Source organism: Mesitornis unicolor, unplaced genomic scaffold (assembly GCF_000695765.1).
Source record: "Mesitornis unicolor isolate BGI_N332 unplaced genomic scaffold, ASM69576v1 scaffold18211, whole genome shotgun sequence".
NCBI lineage: Eukaryota > Metazoa > Chordata > Aves > Mesitornithiformes > Mesitornithidae > Mesitornis > Mesitornis unicolor.
The window spans coordinates 188-797 of NW_010165971.1; the positions used below are offsets into that span (position 1 = coordinate 188).

The following is a 610-nucleotide window of genomic DNA, read 5'->3' on the forward strand; positions in this document are numbered from 1 at the left end:
TCACCAATTTCCCACCCAGCTACCCTCACACTGAGAGGGGAGGGCAGCATACCACCACCCAGGCCCCCCCTTCCTCACCCTTCCGGGGCAGGTAGTGCTCCCCAGAATCCCTGTGGACTCGCCGGGAGAGATACCCGTAGGGCCACCTGACGGCGGAGACTACCGTCCCTTAGGATCCTCGGCTCGCCTCCGGATGGACTGAGGCAGGGCGCTGCCAGTCCAGAGCAAAAGAGGAAGCGGCCACAGCCTGCTCCTATCTCGCCCAGCCTAGGGAGCCAAACCAGACTACTCGGGTAGACCTACTGCTCCGTCAGGCCCATGTTTACGGTCCCGTTGCTAGGAGACGCCGCGCAGGCGCACTGAGAGCCAGAGGGCGGGAAGAGGAGCTCTGATTGGCTGAGTCTATGTCAGCCCTAGCACTACTTCCGGCGGCGCGGCCCTGTGCCGGAGGGAGAAGGTGGCGGCTATTGCCGCCATGGGCATCCAGGGGTTGATGGGCTTCGTGGAGGAGCGTGGGGCGTTCTTCACCGATTTGCGGGTGAGGGACATTAAGTTGGTCATCGACGGCAGCAGCCTCTACCACTGCCTGTGCTTCGCTTCCGCCGACGAC

At 63.6% G+C, this 610-nt stretch overlaps 1 protein-coding gene across 1 annotated transcript in view; it reads left to right on the forward strand.

Moving 5' to 3' along the window:
* The first annotated feature begins 475 nt into the window (after positions 1–475).
* ASTE1 (asteroid homolog 1 (Drosophila)) overlaps positions 476–610 on the forward strand; it is a 5,079-nt gene continuing 4,944 nt past the window's right edge. Inside the window, exon 1 of the mRNA XM_010194812.1 lies at positions 476–601. Coding sequence (XP_010193114.1) covers positions 476–601 — 126 coding nt within the window. The remainder of the gene's footprint in view (positions 602–610) is intronic.